The 20,713-nt window shown below is 53.9% G+C and overlaps 2 protein-coding genes across 3 annotated transcripts; both read left to right on the forward strand.

The window, feature by feature from the left end:
- Window positions 1-115: 115 nt before the first annotated feature.
- PXMP4 (peroxisomal membrane protein 4) lies at window positions 116-7,674 on the forward strand. Its single transcript, XM_055722957.1, has 4 exons — window positions 116-284; window positions 713-775; window positions 1,242-1,440; window positions 2,408-7,674. Exons 1-4 carry the CDS (start codon window positions 169-171, stop codon window positions 2,669-2,671), a joined length of 642 nt encoding a protein of 213 aa, XP_055578932.1. The 5' UTR covers window positions 116-168; the 3' UTR covers window positions 2,672-7,674.
- A 5,105-nt stretch (window positions 7,675-12,779) lies between these two features.
- E2F1 (E2F transcription factor 1) lies at window positions 12,780-17,510 on the forward strand. Of its 2 annotated transcripts, none has more exons than XM_055722956.1 (7): window positions 12,780-13,178; window positions 13,835-13,925; window positions 14,523-14,742; window positions 15,207-15,359; window positions 15,516-15,630; window positions 15,743-15,947; window positions 16,204-17,510. In XM_055722956.1, the coding sequence occupies exons 1-7, from the start codon at window positions 12,984-12,986 to the stop codon at window positions 16,452-16,454; spliced, it is 1,230 nt and encodes a 409-aa protein (XP_055578931.1). In that variant the 5' UTR covers window positions 12,780-12,983; the 3' UTR covers window positions 16,455-17,510. The 2 variants fall into 2 exon arrangements, with proteins under 2 accessions (XP_055578931.1, XP_027667833.1); XM_027812032.2 differs by lacking the exon at window positions 12,780-13,178 and adding an exon at window positions 13,563-13,737.
- Window positions 17,511-20,713: the final 3,203 nt, after the last annotated feature.

The raw sequence follows: 20,713 nt of genomic DNA on the forward strand, positions 1-20,713 counted from the left end.
CCCATTGGCCACACAGCAAATCCTCCCCACCAATGAGCAGTTAAGATGGCATCGCTTATTAGTCAAGAGTGCTGATGGACAGCCGAAAGAGCCTATGCGCACGGTGGGCGGGCCCAGCTCCCGGAAGTGTGCGCGCCGTGGGCAGCCTGGGCTAGCGGGGGACGCGCCATGGCCGGTGGAGGGGACCCGCTCCGCGCCCTGCTCCGCGCCGCTAATGCCCTCCTGCAGCAGCGCCGCTACCGTGCCGCGCTTGCCGTCCTCAAGGGCTTCCGCAATGGGGCCGTGTGAGTGCGGCAGGGGCGGCTGGGGGCGGGGGCGCCGGGCCCAGTGTGTTGCGAGGCGAGGGGGGTGTCTCGGTTCCCTCAGGGTCCGGCCGCCCCGAGGCGGCGGGAAGACGGTTCTGTGCCCTTCTGGCCTGCCCGGAGACCGGGGCTGTTGCGGTGGGGGTTCGGGAGGGGCATTTCCATCTCCCTCAGCGGTAGGCGGGGCTTTTACTGGTGTTGGGGTCGCCTTCGGGCCTGGTTTGTCGGGGTGCGTGTTCTCTAGAGCCTGAGGTCTGGGCTCCTGCTTGGTGTGCTGCTGCTGCTCCTGGGCCGACTTAAAAGTGCGATGTAGTTGCTCTAGGTAGCATCTTTGGCTGTTAGTAGAATAGAAATAACAGTCGTTTCATAGTGCAATACAGAAACTCTGAAATATTTATTCACTTTTGCAGTTATGGAGCAAAAATTCGTGCCCCGCATGCCCTCGTGATGACTTTCCTATTCAAGAGTGGAAGGTACAAACCCTCGTTCTGTATTTCTGTGTTACTACTTAGAATGTTTTCATTCAAGCATTCAGTTTTTCATGTTTCTGGAGGGCTTAAAAAAAAAAAAAGCACAGAGAAATTAGCAGATGCAAACACCAGTGCTCTGCTCTCCTTCAAATAACAGAAGCCAAAGTATGGGAGTGCACGTTGTGGCTTTCCCCGCTTATGCCAGAGGTTCGCGCTTAGGGCTTAGGCAAAAATTTTTTTAAAAGGCTGCTTGACTTGTCATAGAATGAGACAGAAGCACAGTCTGCTGTCTGAGATGGGCTGTTAAATGAGCCAGAGGTGGAAAGGTTTCTTCTCCCTCACAAGATGTTCTGTGGGGTGCCCAAGCTGTTGGTTTAGATGAGCAGGTCAGAGGGGCGTAGTGTCCAGGCTGAGTGACTGCAGTAGTCCTGCCTTTTTGCTCTCCTAATTGTCTGTTTCTTTTCTTCAGTTTAAGAGAGAAACTGAAATCGATTGCTCAGGCTACGTACACACATTCCCGGAACTTGGCGTATTTTGTGTTCACCTACAAGGGACTGATGGCGTTGCAGTCCCGACTACAGGGGAAAAAAATTCCATTTCATTCTTTCTTTGCAGCCTGCATTGGGGGTTGGCTGGTGTTTGGTGAGAACAATCCCATCAACAGCCAGGTAAATGTGTTTTTTGAAAGCTTCTTTGACAAAAAACCCCAACATGTCCCAGAAAGTGGTTGGTATAGCCTGGTGTGTTTCTGGTGGTTCTTACCATGTAGCGTTACTCTTTCACCATATTCGTCTTCACACAAGTTCTTGTTTTGGCTGCTCTGCACTCAAATCCTAAGGTGGTTGGGTGCCTCCGTGAATGTTGTGTGCAGTTCCAGTGCTAAAAGCCCAGGTTTACCCCCAGAGCTGCACTTGTATACTTAGGAAGGCAGGCAGTTAGGCAATTCAAAGCCATTAGGTTACCCCAGATGTCTTCTGAGCTGTGGTCACTGACTGTGTGCACTGCTAGTCTGCCTGCTCACAGGGTTAAACCCTTTAGCTTGAATGTTGCGAGTGTAGAGCACCATCAGTTACTGTGCTACACTTAACTGGTTAAACTGACAAAAGCTGCTCAGGGGACGTTTGATTTATGGCTGGTTGTTAATGCACAGTCACAGATTAATCAGTCCCTAAAATACACAGATGCTGATTAATCAAAAGCGTTCTTATGCAATGACCTGCAAGAGCATACAGTCAGTCTGGTTTTAGGATGTGTCCAGCCTACAGAGTTTGTGTCTGCTTCGCAGGTTAGCAGGGCTGCTCCATTAATGTTCTGTTAGCAGCAACATCTGAGGCAGCATTAACTAAGCAAAGACAAAAGTTCTGCAGCTGCAAAACTGTGATGTATTAAGTATGACTTGTTGATTACTAAATTGGAGCACCAGCAGAGAAGCAGGATTTTGAGGACATAGGGAAGACACAAACATGTCCAGTTGTAAGACTGCTTACTACAAGAACCTACAACCTGTTTGCTTTTAAGTTGGGTAAATTGTTTCCACCCCTCTTGCCTGGCTTACCGCTTCTAAATCACTTAACCTGGCTAGTATGTCTGGTCAGGTTATTTACTTAACGTTCTTTGGGTTTTCTCTTCACGCAGATCATTATGTACCTGCTGTCTCGTATCCTGTTCGGCTTGTCTCGGCTGGCGGTGGAAAAGGGCTATGTCCCACAGCCAAAGCAGGATCCTTTTCCACTTGTTGCTGCTTTGATATGGGGGACAGTTCTCTGGCTCTTTGAATACCACCGGCAAACTCTGCAGCCTTCTCTGCAGTCCTCCATGACCTACCTGTACGATGATAGTAATGTATGGCATGACATTTCTGACTTCCTCATTTATAACAAAAGGACAGACAGCAAGTAGATGGTTCGTTGTAAAACACCTTTGAATGGGATGGTATCTTCCAGCAGCTAAGGGAAAAGGTTATTCTGTTGCTCTTGACTGGTGATGGTTTTTTTTAAATTAACATCTGTCAAGCAGAGTTGCCTCTTGTGTCCCAGCCAAAACATTCTGATTAGTCTTCTCTTGGCTCTGTTTAGAGCAAGCAAATGCCCCACAGAAACCTGTTGCAGTCTTTTTTAAAAAGAGGCCTTATTTTCCCTGCAAGTATGGCTTTGGGGTTTTTGGGATTTTGTTTTTCAAGAAACTAAATATGCTTACAAAATGACAGCCTGACAGTAAGTGGAGAGCATGTCTAATCATGAAAAAATATTCTAGGGATTGTCTGAATGCTCTCAAGACAGAACCATTTTTCTGTGCTGCTGTGCTCGCTGTAGTATGACAGAAGTGGGGAACCTGCTCAGGTCTAAAAACAGGGACATCACTTCTTGATTTCTGCGGACAACAGAAAATCTGGTTTAAACTGTTACAAAGACAGTCGTGTGCTCCTTAAGAGAGTTTTTCTGCAGTTTTCCCTCAGAGGCATTAAGGTGTTTGAGAATAAAACTGTTAAGATTGTCTGGTACAAGCCTGGTAAATGAGGCTTGGAAGGACTATTTTTACGTGGCTTCTTTCATGCACTTGGGCTGAATCCGTCCCTCTGCAGAGTGCACTAATTAATACCCTGTAATTATTTTAAACTTACTTGTAAAGTTTTTTAAAGCTGCTTGAATTAAATACGAAAACCAGTTATGCAACCTAGACTCCTTTGAAAACAGGCTGAGGCGCATTGCACGCCCTCAGATATCACACTGGGTACTTTATGTGTAGAAGCGAGCAACACTTTCAACAAGCGCTTTTATTTTGGTGGGAGATAACCACATGGGTTTCTCTTAGGTCCAGAATCTACCCTCCACAGTGGTGGCATGTGCTAGCTGTAATCAGGCTTGGATGTACCTGTGGTTTCTGCAGGCTTCTGGCTGAGCCAGGTTGAGGCCACAGATGAAGTGGCTACTTCTGTAAGCGAATATTCCTCTTAAGAATACACTGCTGAGCACCGGTAACAGGGCAGCACGCACTGGGCTTTAACAGAAGATGGTCTAGATAGCTGAGAAAGAACAAAAACTGTTTTAAATTTAATAAATTCAAACTGTTAATAGTGGCAAAGCACTTACGCTGCCATATAACACTACACCATTCACTTAATGATGTACATTAAAATAATTCCTGATGCACTGGTTTTATGTGGTGATATTTACAAGAAAGTCATTAAGTTCCCTGCACTATTCCCTTTTAGCTCAGTCGGGACTATTTTGTTTGCTCTCCCTGTGCCCATCCACTTTTCTTTCCTGACTTGACCATGTCATTTCATACTCCCATTGATGCTGCTGTTCATCATGTTTTGTAGTCTCTTTACACCCCAGGCTCTAGCAATTTGTCATAGTCAGTGGTATGACTGAAACAGTGTATTTAAGTTCAGGTAGCTTCTGAGTAGTAAAAAATTCTCAGTTTCTTCTTAAGTCATTTTTCCTTGTCCTCCTAAGCTCTTTTATTGCCATTACACATTCTGAGTGCTGCTTCGCTCTTTTATTTTTCCACTCTCTGCATCAGCAAGCGGGAGAGTGAAATGTTCCCCTCCCCGTAGTCTGTCTGGTGCTGCAGTGTTTGGCATTACGTTGCATCCTGAGTGGCTCAGGTAGAGCAGGAGGAATAGTCTGCTGGCTCTTGAACTGAATCTAGTGCCGAGTCCAACTATATTCACTGTGAGATCTTACAGTGCAGAGACAGGAGCTTCTCTGTGCTCATGCCATGCAAGTCCATGACGGACTCATGTCTGGTTCCCAGAAGACAACATACTGCTTTGCTAAAGTTAACAGTCCATGGGATCTTTTAACTTCAGCTGCTGTTATAGTCTGTATTGAGTACTTGAATTTGAACACCGAACAGCGTTTTGTCAGACCCTGGGAAAGCTATAGAAGTTAGGAATTGGGTTTGTTTCTTTGTAGTCAAATATTTTGCTTTGTGTAGATAAGCGTAAATACTCAAGTACAGAAAAAATACTAAATCTACCGGTGAGGTCTGATTTCTTTATAAACATTGTGTCTTTATTTGCACCGCTGCTGGCTATTTGAAGAAGTGTAAGTGCAGCACTCTTACGTCAGAAGCCTCAATCATTCCAAATAAGAATGTTAGTATCCTGCTAATGTTGCTGAATTCCTACAAAGTTTGATGGGATTTCAGAAAATGCTTCCACAATCTGACAGCTATGACTTGATAACTTCTCCCTAAAACTATTAGATTCATAAATCCTTGACCGTGTATAATTATTGTAGCAAAATGGTGCAGGCTGGTTATGTGAGCCATGTGTCTAGAAGTTTTTAACCTTTTTAATTTATAGCTGGCATTCCTTTTCTCTGAGAAAAGCTGGTGATTCCCTTAGGGATGAAATAATTTTCTTCTGCTGGTAGTTCTACCGCTGCAACTATGTGGCTGCTTGTGCAGCAATTCTCTGGCCTCGTGAAGGGCAAGTGACCTGTTCTGTCCTTTTTACACTACCATAGTATCTCTGTCCTCTCTAGATAGTAAACCCAAGCTGTTAAGTTTCTAGTATCAACCCGGCAGCAGTGGCCATCAGTCGTCCTTGGTTCAAAATGCCCTTTTTTCTCTTGGGAATCTGTATTGCCAACCTCACTTTCAAAGCAAATTGTGTCTGAGCCTCCAGCCATCTGTACTTCTGACCCAGGAACCAGCTGCTGTCCCTGGAAGACAAAACTGCAGCTCATCCCCAGAGCGGGTCCCTTACAGCAGCAGCCATTAGCCGCACGTTTGCGGACGGTTGGTTTTCCTGCTGTGTTGGGGCAGGATGTTAAGCTGCAAGTCACTTCTTTCCCCAGGGAAGTAATTGGAACAGGTCTTTAATGGTATTAGTCTACATTGCTGTTTCTGTGACCAGATAGCTGGGGATGAACCCCTTATGCTACCAAGGTGTTGGAACAATGCAGGCGTGTAGTAAGGAACTCAACTAGAAGTAATTTGTCTGAGTCAGACTTTTCAGATACGTAAGTTACACTCCCTGCCTTCCCCCAGTGCATTGTGTAGGGAATTGAGTCCCCTGTTAGTGTTCTTTTTTATTAGCATTAAAACCAAAAGAAATAAATAGACAGTTGGGAAGCCACCTGCGAATCAGCCAAATACTTAAGAATCACAAAGAAGTGCCATTTCCCGCCCCCCTGCCCCCAGCTCTGATCGGTTTTGAATTTTAAGATGAATGTGGGTTGGTTTGTCTACATCAGCTGTATTTTCTCTTGTTATTTCTTCCTCGACACTTGACTGTGAGATGCTGAGTGGTTCTGAAGAGGAGCAGAATATCTCAATGCTTAACTCAGTTTGTCAAAAAATAGGATTACTGGATAACATTGAAGTGTTCATTTTAAAATGATGCTTCTCCTTCAGATTTGAAGCCTCTTTTAGAGACAGTTTTAAAGGTTAATCAATCAAACTGATCAAAAGTTTTCAGCAAGCCTTGAACAGCAGACTGACTATACTGAGCTATTAATCATTTATTTTATGAAGGAACAAAGCAAGCTCAGGGTTATTTACTGCCGCTGCATGCTGCCCTAGCATACCGACTGTGCTTCACTTCTCTTTGGAGGACAGCTTGTATGCTAGTGCTGGCTGTCAGGATTGCTGAAGAACTGTTTCCGGGACAATTGCATTATTTAACAAAGGTGAAAATTAAGTGGGTGCATGACATTTGGTTTAGCTAAGGTTTTCTGTACTGCATTTGATCCTTCCAGTTAAGGGGAGGATATTTCTGAAAGAAAAACCTGTGTTTGTCCAATTAGTGCTGCAGAAGAGTGCTTCTGCAGAAGAGTGTGTTCACAGTGTGTCGGTGTGCTTTGCCCCAGCCGTCATCCCTGTGTCTGGGCAATAACCACCCCAGCTCGGGACAGTTGGGTCAGGGTGGAGAGGCTGCGCAAGAGCTTTGGTATCGGTGCCGTGAGACTTTCTCCCCCTGGTAGAGTAGTTCAAGCTGTGCTTTAAACCAAGCTGGATGGGGAGTAAGGGTGCAGGGATGATCTCTGGCTGCTGAAGTAGACCAAAAGCAGGTGTCTGTGGGGACACCTGTGACTGCAGTGTCCCCTGTGCACGCTGAGCTCTACAGCCAGCTGGGAGCCATCGGGGCTGGCTGGTGCTCGTGGAGTGACCAGAACCCCATGCAGATACCCTCACACAGGAGAAACTGCTGTGACTTAAACTCATTTTCACTGCATCAGCACAAATAGAACCTTTGGATTATACCCTGAGCCGTACAGTGTTTCCTGTTTGTCAGGTTGTATTTGTCTTCCTGGAGCATGCCAACCTGAGCAGAATGTTTTCAGTTTCAGATGCTGGTTTTGAAATCCAGCAGATAAGGGAGAAGAGAAAATAAGACATAATGCTATCCAGCGTAATGTCTGTCTGCCACTGTTAATATTTTAGGGGTGCTAATCTTGAATTTTCAACCTGTGTGTTCACACCAGATTGTTGGAGGAGGTAACTTTTTTTTTTTTTACTTAGAATAATTTTCATCTCTCTCATTTACTTATGAAACTGGTGATGATGATGAGGAAAAACAAATTAAATGCTCTATAATACAAGTATTATTACCTCTGCTTTTGATATATATTTTGTATTCATAATTGCCATGTAATCCAGGCACTGATTTTCTGACAGCGTAGAATAAGGTTAGGAACATAAACTCAGGTAGCTTGTAATTACGCTGATCAGAATGCTTGTTGGAATATCTCAGGTTTTGGTTTTAAAATGTGTGAAAGAGTGGGCAGCGGGTTCTTGGAGTAGCTGTGTCCACTATGAAACTGATTTCTTGTGCAGTTGTAGTACATCAGCCCCAGACTTTCTGCCAAACTCATTTGCAGATTATTTCTGTATAATCACTCTATTATAACACTGTGCTTTCTATAATAATAATAAAAACTTAAATTTTTTGTCTTCTTTTACTGTCATTATTAAGCTAAAATATATGAAGTAATGCTTAATTATTGCACAATACTAGTCCTATATGTAGAAGAGTCATGCATGGAGTACATTTTTGGCATTGGTTGTGCCCTCGTGTTACCAGCCTGGAAGCAGCAGCCAGTGCTACTTTGACCACCCCATTGCTGCGGCACTGGCTAGCTCGGGTAAGGATCCTAGCTGCAAAGACAGATTGGGGTGGCTGTTGTCTTTTTTTTTTTTTTTTTAATGAAGCATGAACTTTCCTCTACTATAGCTGTTCAGATCACTTAGCGTGGCTGTATCTTCAGACCAAGTGAGTCAAATTGGGGCTAGGTGAGGAGGTTCGTAGCATGTACAAAGTGGACACACTCAAAATGCGGTGTTGGTGGGAGAGTGTGACCAGCTCTTGCGTTGCAGCTAGCAGAGTCCATCTGTCCTGTTAGGGTTTCCTGAGGTGACATGGTTACAGGGCAGGCTACCCCTTGGTGCCTTGTGGTCAGCCAGGAATGGACTTGAGTGATAGCAGAGAGTGTGCAAAGTGTTCAGAGAGAAGTCAGCTGGAGGAAGCTCTGCTGGTGATTGCCTGGCTCACACATGGAGTCCTGACTGTAGTCTACGTGCCTGGTCTTTGCGCAAATACTCCTCTTCAGGGCAGACAGCTTGTGGCAGGACCATCTGCCAGAGCAGGGCACAGGTACAAGGCTCTGGACACAAGGCTGAAACTGCTTTGCACATTAGCTAAACAAAATAAGTATGCATATAGATGGTTTTGCTGCCTCTTCCAAGCTAAGCGCTACAAAAAGCATATGCTGTAGAGGTAACAGCTGTGGCAGTGGAGATAAAGCAGTCCCTGTGTGAGGATCTCCCTACAGCACAGGTGGGCAAGAGAGGTCCTGATCCCAAGCAGAAGAAGGTCTCTCTGCAAGGAGAGCGCTGAGCACCTGTAAGGCAAAACCTGCTTTGTAGCTGCTGTAATGCTGGAGTGTCCAGCCTGGGCCCATGAGAAGCCAAATGAACACCTCCAAACTGATGTCAGTCCTATCTTAAAGTGGTTTTTTTTTCCCGTCAAAGCATCATACTGTACCTGAGCCTTTCTTCCATTCCAAGCAAAGCTCTGAGTGAGCTATAGGTTTTGCTCTGGCACTTTACCTGCCTTTTGTGTTGACAGTACCAAAGACCATGATCTGAACCTGCTGGGAAATGAACTTTGGACCAGCTGGAGTTGCTAAGTCCAGCTAAAAGCTAAAGCACAGAAGGCAACATCAAAGGGCTTATTCCCAAATGCACTCGTTGACTCCCAGGGTATTTGCACAACATACTGCTGTGCAAGGAAACACTTCAGGCTCCCCATTCCTCTGCAGGCCTTGAGTGAAGGAGGTTGAACCTCGTCGGAGTGGCTTATAGCAACCAGCGTGGGAAGCTGGTGTTTGTACTGTTCTGTCTTAGAGAGGCTGGAACAAGATTGCCCTGTTTGGCTGTCAAGAGCAGAGCAGGGGTTGAGCAGGCTCTGTGCCCCTGTCACTTCTGCTGAAAGGCTGCGGATTGATGTGAGCTTGAATAATGGATGCCATCATTATGAGCAAAGGAAATAACACTGATGAATCTGTTGTGTCCAGCATCGAAGAGAGCAGCTGACCTGCTGTCCTGGGAGCAGTGCTGGTGTAGTCTTCTGTAACCAGATGCAAGGGAACAGGCAGTTCCTAGCTTTTGGGACCGGGATCTGAGAGCAGACACCTAAACCAGCGGTGCTCTCCTCCTGCCACAAGCAAGCTTTAGTTAATCTATTGGTGCTGTTGGAAAATCGTTTTGGTTCTCGTAGGAAAAAGGCGATAGCTATGGTGACAGAGGTGGAGGGTAGTAAGGTCAGGATAGCAGGACTGTGGGGCTCTGGGCTTTCCCCAGCTGCCTGTCCCTTCCACAGGTCCTCTTGCAGCCCATGCTGTCAGCTCGCCATCATCTGAACCAAAGTGCTGGGAACAGGAACATTGGCAAGAGAGCCCGGGGGGAAGTCATGTTTCCCTTTGCGCGATGCAGTCATTCCAAGCGACAGCTCAGCGTAGCCTGTATGGGAACTGCTGAAAGCAGGACCGCGCTACGGATGACAAGGACAGTAAATGTGCTTCTGACACCTATGTGCTAAGGAAGGCTAACTGAGCACAGGGATGCAAGTTTGCATCCTGCCAGCTCTCCTCCTGCCTGCTCCCACTGCTGGGGGATGGTTTTGCAGCATTGATACCAGTTCCTGCTCCATCTACAGCCCCAGTCTGTGCTTTTCCTTTGGAGCAGGGACCAGCAGACACCTCCTGACCTGAGTCTGTTCCGATGTGCAAGGCAGCCAAAACCCACCCGAACTCGGTGACTGCTGTGGGGTAAATCTGGCTGGGATACAAAACATATGAATAGCCTTCCTGACCCTCTCTGTGGCCAAGTGGGGATGTGGAGACAGGACTTTATCTTTGTGCAGCACCTGCCAGACAGCTAATCTTGGGAGCTGGTCTCCACTCCTTAGCAGGGCTGGCGTGGCTGGGAAGAGGCTACAGCTGTGCAGGAGACAGGATTCATCTGCTTTCCCTCATATGCATGCAAGAAAAGCCCCTGCCCTTCCTTCTCCCACCAGCATTTGCCGTTCATTTGTCCTCACAACCGCTCTTTTTCAGTGCCACCCACACTAAAAGCCTCAGAGAAGTTGCAGCACAGCGGCTCAGGGGAGAGGGGGGTGCAGCACAGCCTGCTCCCCTGGAATAAGCTCCCGCATGAATTAAGGGAGGGAGGAACCAGCCTTTGTGAGAGGAGCAGGAGCAGCTGGTGCAGCAACTGTGTCCCAAACCGTGCATTGCGCCAGGAAGCACCCGGCCAAGGCTCCCTTGGGACAGGGAGAGCACCACCAGCCATTTGCTCCAGCCCAGCTGTTGGGGTTGCCTTTTCCCCCACTCCCCAGATGGAAGAAGCATTAACTGTGTGCAAACATCTGGTCTAACTGTTGCGTGTGCTTCACAGTAATGATGATATTGCGGTGCAAGGGCTCTGGAGAGTGGGCCCTTGAATATTAGAAGGGCCAAGCGTTAATTAACTGTATTAATTTCCTTTAAGCAAGGCAGCATTTCCATTTGCTCTTTGCTGATGAAGAAATGAGGCATGGAGAGGTGATACAATTGGTCATGGACATGCAATATGTTACTGGCATATGTAAGGATGTAGGGATCTGGGGAAATCACGGCACTGCTTCGTGCTGGCTGTCCTGCAGGGGAATTGCAGCCACTGCCAAAATATCCAGCATAAAATCCTTTAAAGCCTAAAACCTGTTAGGCCAGAGCAGGGGCACTGCGTGTCAGGATCTGCTTCACAGCAGAGTTAACTCATCGCTGTGAATGCCTCCTGCATCCCACGCACTGGTGGAAAAAACACCCTCTCTCCTGCGTCCCAGGCAGGTCGGGGCCAGGGCAGGAGCCAGTGCTGGCCCACAGCCCTGCCTGGCAGCAGCAAGGGACTGGGGGCTACCGTCCTCAACCGTGAGGCCCTCGGGGCCATGATGTTGGGGGCACAGAGGGCTTAAAGCCTGGGCTTGGCTCAGAGCAGTTTGGGGGCCTGGGAGAGACCCACGCTCCTGTGAGCTTCAGCATCTCTGGGCCCTGGGAAAGGCCTAGTTTTTAAATGCAGGGGGAGGGTCATTAGAAGGATGTTTGGGGTTTTTTTCCTTTTTAATTTTGCCTTCTCATGCAGTGGAAGTGTTATCGGTATCCTGCACGCAGGAGATGCTGATGGTGGGAGCCGCCTGTGCCATGTCTCATGAGTAGACTATCATCTCTCTTGGTGTGGTGGGGCCACTCCCAGCTCCAGCTGCCATCTCCTCTGCCCCTGCCTTGCCCCTGTCTGTGCAGTCCCACTGCCAGAGAGAGCTGCCGGCATGGTCAAGTGCAGATTTTGCTTCCAGCAGAGCTTTTTCTCTGTGCTGCCCTGCAAGGAGTTATCAACTAGTGCTGAAGAAGCTGCAGAGATCCACAGCTGTTCCGTGTTTGGAAACACAAAATGCCATGAATCATCCAGGAAACAGACAGAGCACATTGCAGCATCCCAGTCTTTGTGTGAGCTGGACCCCTCAAGCAGTATCAGAGCCCAAACCCTCAAAACTTGCCCAACAGCCTTGTCCACTGTCTCAGGGCTGTTTTGCAACAAGACGGGACAACCCTGGCCTCATCCCTTCATCCCTCCATCAGTTATACAGACGCAGACTGTTGCCCCACAGCACAGCAGACCTCCCACTTGAAGGCTGCACCCCAGCACAGCTGAGCACCCCTTGATGCTCACCAGTTCTTGACAAGCAGGGCATTGCTGCAGGGCTGCGGCAAGGGGATGCTACAAACCTGGGCAAGGCTGGGGTTACCATGGCCCCCCTGGGCAAGGGGCTGATCCAGGGGTGCAAAGCTGGGGTTACCATGGCCCCCCTGGGCAAGGGGCAAGGCTGGGGGTGTGAGGCTGGGGTTACCATCTCCCCCTGGGGAAGGGGCATGGCCAGGGGCACAAGAATGGGGCTACCATTGCCCCCAGGGGAAGGGGCTCAGCCGAGACATCCCACAGCCCCCATAACCACCCTTTTCTCTACCAGTGCCTCATCCGGGCCTCACGGGCGGGCGGAGTGGGCGGGATATGAACTTTGCTCGTGGGTTTGTGTCCTCCTCCGCCGCCCAGATAGCAGCTCCGCCCGGAGCTGGAAGCCCGTCACCCCGCCGGGACAAGACCCGGAGCCGTCCATGCACGCCGCTGTGGCGTGGGCAGCTTTTCCCCAGGCTTATAATAAAACACGGGTGGGCAAGGCATAACCCGGGGAGGGAATGCCGGGGGCGGCGGCGGGGGGGGGGGGGGGGAAGGACGGCAGCGACCGCCGCCTCTCCGCCAGCCACACCGCCCCGTTCTCCGCCGCGCTCCGCACCCACGCCGCGTCCCCGAGCCGCCCCGCGATTGGCCGCCTGTCAGAGCGTCATACGCCGCCACCCGCGGGCCAATAAACTAGCGGCACCGCCCGCCGTTTCGGCGGCGGTAACCAATAGGAAGATGCTTCCATTGCCCCGCCTCGGCGCCCGGCGGAGGGCGCAGCCAATGGGCGGGTGGCGGGGAGGCTCGCGCCGCTTTCGCGGCAAAAAGGATTTGGCGCGCAAAGGCGCGGCGGGGCTGGCGCGCCGAACAATACGGCGGCGGGCGCGGAACCCAGCGGAGCGGAGCGGCCCCCGCACCCGGCATGGGCCGCGCTCCTGCCCGCGCCCTGCCCGGCGCACCGCCCGCCGCCCCGGCGGCCATGTGAGCCATGGCGGCGGCGGCGGGCGGTGCGGCGGGGCTGGCGGCGCTGCTGGGCAGCGCCTCTCCGCACCTCCTTATCGTCTCCGCCGCTGAAGAGCCCGCGGGGGGAGGCAACAACGACGCTGACCTCCTGCTCTTCGCCACGCCGCAGCCCGCCCGGCCCGGTGCCGCGCCGAGACGGCCTACGCTGGGCCGCCCGCCGGTAAAGCCCCGGGAGCGGGACGGGGAGGGGGCGGCGCGGGGGCGGGGGCTGCGGAGCCGAGGACCCTGCGGGGGCCGGTGGGGCCGGGCTATATATATCGAGCCGTGCAATACAGGGCCGCGCTATACACCGGCCTGGGCTGTGTGTATCGAGCCGTGCAATACAGGGCCGGGCTATATATGTATCGAGCCGTGCCATGCTGAGCTGCGCTGTACACTGGGCCAGGCTATATACTGTGCCACGCCGTGCTGTGCTGCTCCCTGCTCTGCACCGTGCTGTGCCGTGACCTGCTGTACCCTGCTAGGCTGTGCCGTGCTGTGCCGTGCCACGCAGCACACCTGCCGCGCACAGCCCCGCTCCGGAAGCCGCACGCCCGGGCGCTGGGCCATGCTTCGCCGCCCCTTCCTGCGGCCCACGCCTGCTTTAGGGCGCTCCCCGCAGCGTGGCAGGGCCCCCCCGTGGCTGGGCCAGTCCCCTGTCCCCGCTGGCTTGGGTGGCAGCTGGGGAGCTGCTCCCATCGACCCGTTCCTGCCAGGAGCAGGGGCTTCCGTACCCCATGGTGCTGTGCCCCCTGGGGGGATCCCTCGTGGGCAGTGCTGGGGAGGCAGTGGGGCCATGGCAGGGGCTGTCCTTCTGATGAGCCCCATCCCTTGCAGGTGAAGAGGAAGCTGAATTTGGAGACGGATCACCAGTACATAGCAGAGAGCCTGCCAGTGGGCCGGGGCAAGGCCAGGAACCCTGCTAAAGGTACCAGCGCTGCTCCCCCTGGCCCCCCACAGCCAGCCCAGCCCAGAGCAGGGGGTCTGGCAGCCCCACTCTGCTGCCCACAGGCTGGCCTGCACCTTCGGGCTCGTCCCTGGCAGCTTCTCCTTGTCCCTTAGTGTTGGTTTGGGGAGGCTGTTTCTGGGGCTGGACTTCTGGCTGCTCTCTCCAGCCCGTGCTGCTGTCCCCTGGGCTGTTGGCACAGTTGGCCTGTCTGTCTGCTGGGCACCACACTGGCTCCATCCCTTCCCACGGGATGGAGCTGCAGCAGCTGGCATGGTGTCAGTATAGCATCCCAGGTTGGACCTCCATCACCTCCCCGCTGAGCCCTGTATGGAACCTGGGTGTCACAATCGAGCTTGCAGTCACAACTGAGCATGGGTGTTGGAGCCTGCCAGGTCCTGCGGCATCCTTCCTGTGGAGGATGTGGGGAGCTCACCTTGTTGCCCTGAGAGAGCAGATGGGTTTTGGGGTGCCAGTCCATGAGCCATCTGCAAGTGTGGCAGGGTGTTTTGGGACCTCTCAGCTCCAGCACTGGGTTCCTCTTGTGGGTAAATTGCACTTGTCTTTGGTGGCTGGCAGGGGTAAAGTCTCCTGGGGAGAAGTCTCGCTACGAAACCTCACTGAACCTTACCACCAAGCGCTTCCTGGAGCTGTTAAGCCAGTCGCCTGATGGTGTGGTGGACCTCAACTGGGCAGCCGAGGTCCTGAAAGTGCAGAAGAGGCGCATCTACGACATCACCAACGTCTTGGAGGGCATCCAGCTCATCACCAAGAAGTCCAAGAACAACATCCAGTGGCTGTACGTCCATGGGCTGGGCTTGTGGGGCTGTGCCTGCCTGTCCCCTGGGATGGGAGAGGGCCAGGCTCAGGGTGAAGCAGGGTCTTGCTGGGATGGAGAAGCTCAGAGTGGTGTCACTGGAGCATCTGCTCAGGGGTTGAGTGATGGCTCCCCCTTCATGTGGTCCACAACCCTGGACAAGGGTTGTGCTCAATTGCAGGTGGCTCCTGAGTAGTGTTGGTATTTCTGTTGGCTGCAAGTCCCCCTTGGGCTCTCCAAGCCAGTCTGGACAATGGAGGGCTACATCCAGGCTCAGGGAGGGACCGCAGGGCTGTGCCCTACTTGGGAAATCCATACAAGGGTGATTCCCTGGGTATGGGGTGGGATTTAGCCTGGCACAGGCAGGGACAGTGCATGGGGACAGTCATGGTGTGGGGCAGAAGGAGCGATGGAGTTTGGCTCCTGATGGCCACGGTGCTCCCTAGGGGTAGCCAGGCCACTGTGGGGGCCCCTGGCCGGCACCGGCTGCTGGAGAAGGAGCTGCGGGAGCTGCAGGCGGCCGAGCGGCAGCTGGATGACCTCATCCAGACGTGCACAGTGCAGCTGCGCCTGCTTACTGAGGACCCTGCCAACCAGCAATATCCTTTGGTGTGGGGCTGGGATGGGGCTGGCTGGGGGGGGACCACACGGTCGAGCCCCAGGGTGAGCCTGACCACATTGCAGGCAGGGTGTTTCACAGCCCACCCTGCTGCTGCATGAAACCATCCCCTTGTCTGTTCCTTGACCCACCACACCGCAGCCTATGTGACCTGCCAGGATCTCCGCAGCATTGTGGACCCCTCGGAGCAGATGGTGATGGTTATCAAAGCCCCCCCGGAGACTCAGCTGCAGGTCTCCGACCCGACGGAGGTGAGCTGGGGCCACCCTCTGCTCCCCATGTCTGCACAGCCTGCAGCAAAGCCCAGCTCAGGCTCCCTGGGCATCCTTCTGCCTCCTCATCTCACTCCTCTCCTTTCCCTAGGCTTTCCAGGTGTCTGTGCGAAGCACTCAGGGCCCCATCGATGTCTTCCTCTGCCCTGAGGACAGCTCGGGGGTCTGTAGCCCTGTCAAGAGCCCCTTCAAAGCCCCTGCAGAGGAGTCGTCTCCCAGCCATTCACAGCCCAGAGCCTCCCCGCTCCTGCATTCCGCCCAGGATGTGAACATGCCGCTGCTGCCTGGAGAGCAAGGTGGGCAGCTGGGGCTGGGGGCAGCAAGGAGCTGGGGACTGGGGATGGAGGTGATGGTACAGTGGCTCTGCCGTGGGGGGCTCTTGCTGTGTTTGCAGCCGTGAGCTCCTCTGCTGTTGGCACGAGCAAGGTGCTAGGGTGTTGCTTGGGCACCTCAGCAAGACGGAGGTGGGAAGGCAGGTTCTGCGTAGCCAAAGCCTGCTTTTTTGGGTTTTTTGGCAAGTATTGGATTTATAGCTGCTTCCCATCCCCACAGAAACACTGCTGCCGGGGACGAGCACACTGCCCAGCAAGTGCCCAGCAGAGGAGGTGAGCCTTTCACCGCTGGCCTCCATGGACGCCCTCCTGGAGCAGAGCAGGGAGGATTTTTCAGGTTTTCTGGCGGACGAGTTCATCAACCTGTCACCGCCACAGGCACAGGACTACCACTTTGGCCTGGAGGAGGGTGAGGGCATCAGTGAGCTTTTTGACTGCGACTTTGGGGACTTCACGCCCTTGGACTTCTGAGGCTCTGCCTGGGTGCTCGCAGGGGAGCTGCCAGGCGGGAGTGGGGGCACCCCTGGGCTCCTGCCCTCGTGGGCAGGGCAGGCAGCCCCTCCTGCTGCACCACCCGCAGCTCTTCTCCCCATCCCTTTTTGCAATATTTTCTTCTTACGCCTCCAGCCCCCCCAGCCCGGGTGGGGGACGGCAGCATCCCCAGCTCCAGCCTCACAAAGGGGATGCTAAGGTGGTGGTCCTATCTCAAGGGACCCCCTGCAGGGCCTTGATCGGGGAGGGGGCTGCCCAGGTTAGAGCCGCTCCCCCCCAGGTGCCCGTTACAGAGCTTTAAGCAGTCCTGTGTATAGATGTGGTTAATTTATTATTGTCCCCTGGGGACAGCGTTTAATTTCCATGGGTGTTTTTTTGGGGGGGGTGGGCCATGCAGCAGAGTGGGAGTGCCAAGAGGTTTTGTTGTGTTGGGAAGGGGGTGGTGGAGTTGCAGGGGGGGTGCTGGGTAAGGGCTGTCAACCTCTGTGTGGGGGGCTGCCCGCAGCCCAGCTGAGCGTTGGGTATTTATTTATTATTTATGGCATGTGGGAGCTCTCCTGGGACACAGGGGGGGCAGGATGGAGTTGGGGGACGATGCTGGTGGGGCGGGACATAAAGGGTCCCACCAGGGGCTCACCAGCACGTCCTGGCTTTGCTGGTGGCCGCAATGGGGCTGCCAGGGAGGCCACTGTGGTGGCAGGTAGCTGCGGGAGCGGGGCTGGGGCTGCTGGCCCCGGTACCGTGTGTGTGCGTGCCCCCGCCGGGGGGTGCAGAGGTGGCCGGGGTGGGGGGGATGCATTTCTGCAGGCAAGGTCCCAGTGCTGTCTCCAGGCTTTTATTCCCCTCCCCATGCAGCCATTCAGCCTTTCAGCTTTGTCTCCCCCTCTCTGGCCCACTGAGGCTGGGGGGCGGGGGGGGGGGGGGCTCCCAGGGCTCCCTGGGGCCAGGCTGGAGACGCACTTTCACTTTTACTGCCTTTTAACAAGCTTGTGTTCCTCTGAGCTTCGTGTTTAATAAAGGTTTCTACTGACTCTGGCCATCAGTGCAGGGCTGCGTACTGGGGGACACTGGGGTGGTGGGGACCTCAACCTGTGAAACCAAGGGGGTTTGGGTTATTTGGACGGGGGGGGGGTCCATTTTGAGCTTGAAATGCACAGCAGGTGTGTCATTGCCTGGGGGTGCGGGAAGGGCTTTGGTCCCTGGGTTGGTTTTTTTTCTCCCCTGCAGCTCCACACTCTCCAAGGTGTGGGATGGGAGCTGGGCCTGGTCCTGCCACCCTCTGCTCCTCTGAAAAGTCTGTGCCCCTGTGGACAGGGCCATGGGTCTGGATGGAGATCGCTTCTCCTTTTGGTAACCACGTTCTCCAGCAGCCCCTGCCCCCACTCAGCAACTCTCCTGCCTGGCCCCCTCCCCTGCCTTCCCCCCTGTTTTGGGGCAGCGTTTGCACGGGGGCACCCACAGCTGCAGCTGCTGTGCAGGGAGGAGGAAGGCAGAATGGGGCCGATGTGAAACCAGCCCGTGCAGCCACAGCACCAGCAGGCTCCCAGGGACTTCCCAGCTTCCTTGTTTGTCCCAGCACATTGGTCCTGCCTGAAGGCAGCTGCTGGCACCAGCTTGTGGCCCAGAGTTGGAGGTCCCTGTGTCTAGGTGAGCTGGGGACGAGCTGGCTGACCCTGAAAGCCTCAACCTGCTCTGTGGCACACTGTCCCCTTCCTGGGGAGTGAGGAACATCGGGAACGCTCCAGGAGGGCTGCTTGAAGACTGTGGGGGTCCCCTGGCCACCTGGAGTGGGGCCATGCCCCCACCCCAGTGGCAGGTGGGGACATGCCACTTCCCGTGTCTGTGTGCTTCCCTCCCCTCCTCTGCCCAGCTGCCTGCCTGATTCTTCTTTAAACAGCCTGATAAATATTTCACCCTCCATCATGTTGCTCCTGCGCCAGCTTTTTTAGGGAACAGGAGCTGGGGTTCTGGCTGCTGGCATCTGCTGGGGTGGACAGTGAGCCCATCACTGCTGCCTAGCCTCCTGCCTCCATCCTCATGCCTCCATCTCCACAGCCGAGCACGGTTCCCCAGCTCGTTGTGCTGTCACAGGCTTGTTCTTACTGCAGGACACGCGTGGATAGCGGTGTGCCAGTGTAGGGTGGCAAACCCCACGGCTCAGCCCTGTCTGTGGTGCCAAGTCCCCGCTCCCCTCCCTGCAGCCCCCTGGGACTGACCGTCCCAAAACCCAGTGGCACACGCAGCCTGTCTGTCCCCTGTGTTTGAGTGGGATGAGCCAGTGGCTTGCTGTCACACTGTCACCCCATTTAATTTTTCAGACAAACTGAAAAAGCTCCCTGCTGCTCTGGTCCTTGGGGCTTCTGCCCCACAGAGCCAGGGAGAAGAGGATGGGAGACCAGGGTGGGTGGGCATGGCCCCCGGTCCCCTGCCTGCTGCCTCCTTTAAAAGATCAATGTTTGTCACCTGAGGTGACAGAGGTGTTGAAGCTTTTATAATTTACAGCAGGGTGCCCAGCCCAGCCGTATGCCAGTACATCCTCTCCCCCTTTTAGTTTCGTTTTGGTGGAGGGTGATGGTGTGCAATGCTGCCCAAGGCGGTGAGACCCTGGAGAGGGGGAGGTGGCCACTGGCTTTCATGGGAGCCAGCAGGCGCAGGGAGCAGGGAGAGGGCTCGTGCCAACGTCCTGAGCTCTGCAGGGCTGTCCCCCCAAGCGAGCTAACCCCCAGTAGCAGCACAGATTTTCCCTTTTCCCCCGAGCACAGGCAAACCTCTCTGATGGCATTCGCCATCACATTCCCCTAATAGGGAGCCCCATAGGATGATGGGCCCTTGGGAATCCCCATCCCCATGAAAGCAGCCCCCTGGGCAGGGGCAGCACCTTGTCCCCTGCTGCGGCAGTGCAGCCCATCTCTGGGGGAACGTGTTGGCAGCTCCACGCAAGGCAGAGCACCGTAAAAATAACCACTCTGCCTCCCAGGGATGATTCACGATGCAGCTGAAGGGCTTCCCTCCTGCTATTTCGAGTCGCTGGAGCAAGAGCTGATGATAGCTTGTGCAGGGGCTCTCGATTCTGTAGAGCACATGGCGGTTTTGAGAAGCGGCCCCCAGCGCTGCCTGGTTCTCTGAGCGATCTGCATCACCAATGCTTTTCTTCTTTGGGTGAAGAGATGGGCACCCTGCATGCATCCTGCAAGCCCCATGGGTCCCTGACTCCCGTTAGCTCCCACCTCCCACTCCCCAGCAGCCACCTGCAGGGACCGTGCCCTTCCAGCGCTGGGGTGCAGGGTGCAATCAGGCTGCGGTGACGGCTGCACTGGCACTGGCAAAGGCTGCAATGAGCGGGCGGATGTGGACATGGTGCTGAGCCCAGGCAGCCATGGGGTCTCCTGTCCCCACGCTGCAAGGTTTGGACTCGAAGGAGTCAAGGGAGCCCAGCAGTGGGGTGAGCTCTGGGACAGGCTGTGGCTGGCAGAGGGGATCAGCGTTAGATGCTGACACAGCATGAAGTTTGCCAGAATTTATACCTTTAATCTAATCCCCTTGGAAAGTCCAGGCAGGTTTTGGGGTCTCTATAGGCTCCTGTGGTACGTCTGGCCTGGGATGCTGTGCCCCTGCCAGTGCTGCCTGCCTTGCTTTTGCATCCCACCCCATGCTTCAATATTTCCACTTCCAAAACCTGCTCAAGTTTCTTCCACAAGGGAGAAACCCATGGAGGTGAAGCGCAGCATCCTGTTTCATGAAACCCCAGTAAGTGAGTGCTTCGGTTTCATTCATGCCCAGTTGTAGTCCTGTGCCCCCCCCCAACCAGGGGAGCAGGGCAGAGCCCTGGTATCCCACCCAGGGCTGTGCCGCCCTACCCTGCCAGTGGCTCTTGGGGTGCACTTTGGAAGCACCCATGGAAGGAGATGGGGGCACCCACTGCCTCCTGCTGCCAGCAGTTTTGCCCTGGACTTCACCCTCACTTTCCTGCTGCTCCTTCCCATGCTGAAACGCATGCTGACCCCAGGCATCCCAGTACTGACCCAGTGTGGATTTTAGCAGCACAGGAGTGTGGAAAGCCCCCCCCCCCCAGGCTTTGCTCTGATCCGGCACAGAGCCCTGCCACCACCCAAGCCCCTTCCCATGCTCCCTGGCAAGGTGATCCTCAGTCCCCACTGCCACAGGCCCTCCTCTGAACGTTTCTCTAGGACCTGCCTCCATTTTAGTCTGATTTGATGATGGCTGTGCTCAACAGCTCC

The sequence above is a fragment of the Falco cherrug genome, chromosome 10 (assembly GCF_023634085.1).
Source record: "Falco cherrug isolate bFalChe1 chromosome 10, bFalChe1.pri, whole genome shotgun sequence".
NCBI classification, from domain to species: domain Eukaryota; kingdom Metazoa; phylum Chordata; class Aves; order Falconiformes; family Falconidae; genus Falco; species Falco cherrug.

Excerpts from the sequence above, each read along its gene's own strand:
- E2F1 (XM_055722956.1), top strand. The coding sequence starts at position 12,984 with ATGGCGGCGGCGGCGGGCGGTGCGGCGGGGCTGGCGGCGCTGCTGGGC. Across the intron at positions 13,179-13,834 it reads CTACGCTGGGCCGCCCGCCG|GTGAAGAGGAAGCTGAATTT; the intron begins GTAAAGCCCCGG and ends CATCCCTTGCAG. Across the intron at positions 15,631-15,742 it reads AGGTCTCCGACCCGACGGAG|GCTTTCCAGGTGTCTGTGCG; the intron begins GTGAGCTGGGGC and ends TCCTTTCCCTAG.
- PXMP4 (XM_055722957.1), top strand. The coding sequence starts at position 169 with ATGGCCGGTGGAGGGGACCCGCTCCGCGCCCTGCTCCGCGCCGCTAAT. Across the intron at positions 285-712 it reads GGCTTCCGCAATGGGGCCGT|TTATGGAGCAAAAATTCGTG; the intron begins GTGAGTGCGGCA and ends TCACTTTTGCAG. Across the intron at positions 776-1,241 it reads TTCCTATTCAAGAGTGGAAG|TTTAAGAGAGAAACTGAAAT; the intron begins GTACAAACCCTC and ends TCTTTTCTTCAG.